Below are 2,451 nucleotides of genomic sequence, written 5' to 3'. Positions count from 1 at the left end.
TTCTCGGAAATGCTTTTCTTGATTAAAAAAAAAAAGAAAAACTCTTGACAGGTCGGCCATTCTTCAGATATGGCCTGTGACCTTCACACACACTACCTAGAACAAAAAGGTAACTATAAAACCCAGTGACTAAAAATAAAAGCAAATGTCAACCAACACACACACTTTCTCTAAAAATGCACTTGCTCACACACACACACAGGCTGTGACTCAAACAGAAACACTTTTAATGATCATACTCCACATAAACAGCATGTGCAAAGTTCCGATCAGCAATAAGCCTTCTAATTGGATTAGAGCAAATTACCATTTGTAATGTCAGCTCAGTTTTAGTCATTACAATAATCTTCTGATCCTGCCACTGCAGAGACATTAATTACTACCTAAGACAATGAACCTGAAAAATATAACATGATGTCTATAATTTTCCATTGGATTATATCAGCTACATGTTCATGCCTTGCAGAATGGGTTATTATTTTACCGTAGTTACTTCTGGGTATATCTCATTAAAATATGCGGTCTTCAGGTGAGTGTAAAAAAATACTATTGGTAAAAATGTACAATAAGCTCCCATTAGTTAATGTTAGTTAGTGCATTAACTAAAATTAACAAGGCAGTGTTTATTCACTTTTGTTAACTGTTCATTGTCAATGTCAGCTCAGGTCCATTAAATGATACTTAATAGATGAGTTTAGCACTGCATTACTAAATAATGAAATTAAAATTTACAAAGATTCGTAAATGATTTTGAATATATTTTTAGCATTAGTTCATGTTAACTAATGTTAACAAATTGAACCTTATAGTAAAGTGTTACCGTACTATTCTCTGCAAAACTTTTTTGGGTTCCCTCTTACCTCCACCAAAAAAAAAAAAAAAAGCAAGCAAGCCAGACAGAAAGACATTGATTGAATCATTTCAGCTTCAGCTGTTGAATGGAGATGTGGGATTTTCTAATGTTTCCACTGCTTCAGCCTCCAGAAATCACGGATCAGGATCAGAACAGAGATTTTAGGATGGGATAGACGAGTCCAATCAGAACGCTGGCACTCAGGACACTCCCTCCAGAGCTCAGCCTATCACCATACTGGTTAAGCAGCTGCAGAGCGGCCCCATTGGTCCATCCGAATCCCAACTATGACAAAGAAACAAGATGGAGGGTTTGGGTTATCATTCAGGGTTGCATAAACCCCGCAAAATGAGCCAATAGCCATAGTTTAATTTGGTTTGGGTTCGGCAATAGCAGTACTAAAATTTGCAATACTAATGTCAATGTCTGATATAAAGACTTTTCATGATACATCTTTTGAAATTTACTCTATGAACTTGGAAATTGGTGATCTGAGCTTCTATTAATTTGCCGTTCCTACTCTAGACACTCTATTGGTACTCAGGGTCCAGGAGAAAATGAGATTCTACATTTCAAGAATGGTTCTGCTGGGCTGAAGAACTCTAATTTACCCCTAATTCCTCCAGAGATTAAAATATCTCCGAAGCGCCGTGCCCAGCTCCGAAGCAGATTTATGAATTTGAATATGTAAATATGAACAGACCATTAATACCTGAACTTCATACTCGCCTCCTCCTCCGGGCTTTCCATCACCGTTGACATCGTACTGTAACAAGGACATGGGGTGAAGAGAATTGCAGAGAAAAAGAGAGACCGTGAGGAACTTACAGTAAGTGAACACTAAGTCACAACATTTATTTATAAGCAATATTTTATTTTTATAAGCAGCATTTACATTAAAAATGACATTTATTTTCTCCGTAGGGAAAACGATTGTGAACTTTTTAATTTGTAAACCTTTAAAGACAGACTTGTTGTGAGCATCAAGGTTGTTAATCGATTGGCATACACTTTTGATGAAGCCATGTGTTTGCATTATTTCAACTTAAAATAATCATATTTATCAATGGAATTTGTGGGGGAAAACTTCATTACCCATGATGCTGTGCACAATTCAACCAATCAGAGTAACAGCCAGCACATCAAGGCCAAAAAGCTTGCGGGGAACAACCTCTCCGATAAAGCATTGCAAATAACGTAATCAAGTTGATCTACCTACACTCTCTCATATACATTATAGCTACAGAGACAATATATTTTAAGTTTATTGCGAAAAATGCATACGTGCGACTCCACCGGGCAGGACACCGGCAAAGGATATGTATCGCTTTTTATTTCTCCTCTTTCCTACTACTTGTTTCACTTCTGTTTCACTTTGTATAACCATTTCTTACTGTGTGTACGTAAGTTGGTGTTTTTTAGCATGTATGTTTGACAGTGTTATTTTTTAGGATTACTGATCAACTACTGTCGTTTGATTTGTATTTGTTACTTATTTGAATTTTAGTTAAATTATGTCTAAATTTATTATGTCTGTATAGGTCTTTTATTAAGTTTTAGTTTTATTTAATTTGAGTTATTTTAATACTTCAACAAGC

The 2,451-nt window shown here is 35.7% G+C and overlaps 1 protein-coding gene across 1 annotated transcript in view; it reads right to left on the bottom strand.

Moving 5' to 3' along the window:
* Positions 1-774: 774 nt before the first annotated feature.
* The window catches only part of treh (trehalase (brush-border membrane glycoprotein)), a 22,556-nt gene continuing 20,879 nt past the window's right edge, over positions 775-2,451 (bottom strand). Inside the window, exons 14-15 of the mRNA XM_016490677.1 lie at positions 1,566-1,619; positions 775-1,138 (exon numbers count right to left, since the gene is read on the bottom strand). Of these exons, the coding sequence (XP_016346163.1) occupies positions 1,001-1,138; positions 1,566-1,619 (192 nt within the window). The 3' untranslated portion in view covers positions 775-1,000. The remainder of the gene's footprint in view (positions 1,139-1,565; positions 1,620-2,451) is intronic.

The sequence above is a fragment of the Sinocyclocheilus anshuiensis genome, unplaced genomic scaffold (genome assembly GCF_001515605.1).
Source record: "Sinocyclocheilus anshuiensis isolate Anshui unplaced genomic scaffold, SAMN03320099.WGS_v1.1 scaffold569, whole genome shotgun sequence".
Lineage (NCBI taxonomy): Eukaryota > Metazoa > Chordata > Actinopteri > Cypriniformes > Cyprinidae > Sinocyclocheilus > Sinocyclocheilus anshuiensis.
The sequence above is the reverse complement of the archived record's forward strand: the minus strand, read 5'-3'. Positions and strand labels throughout refer to the sequence as shown.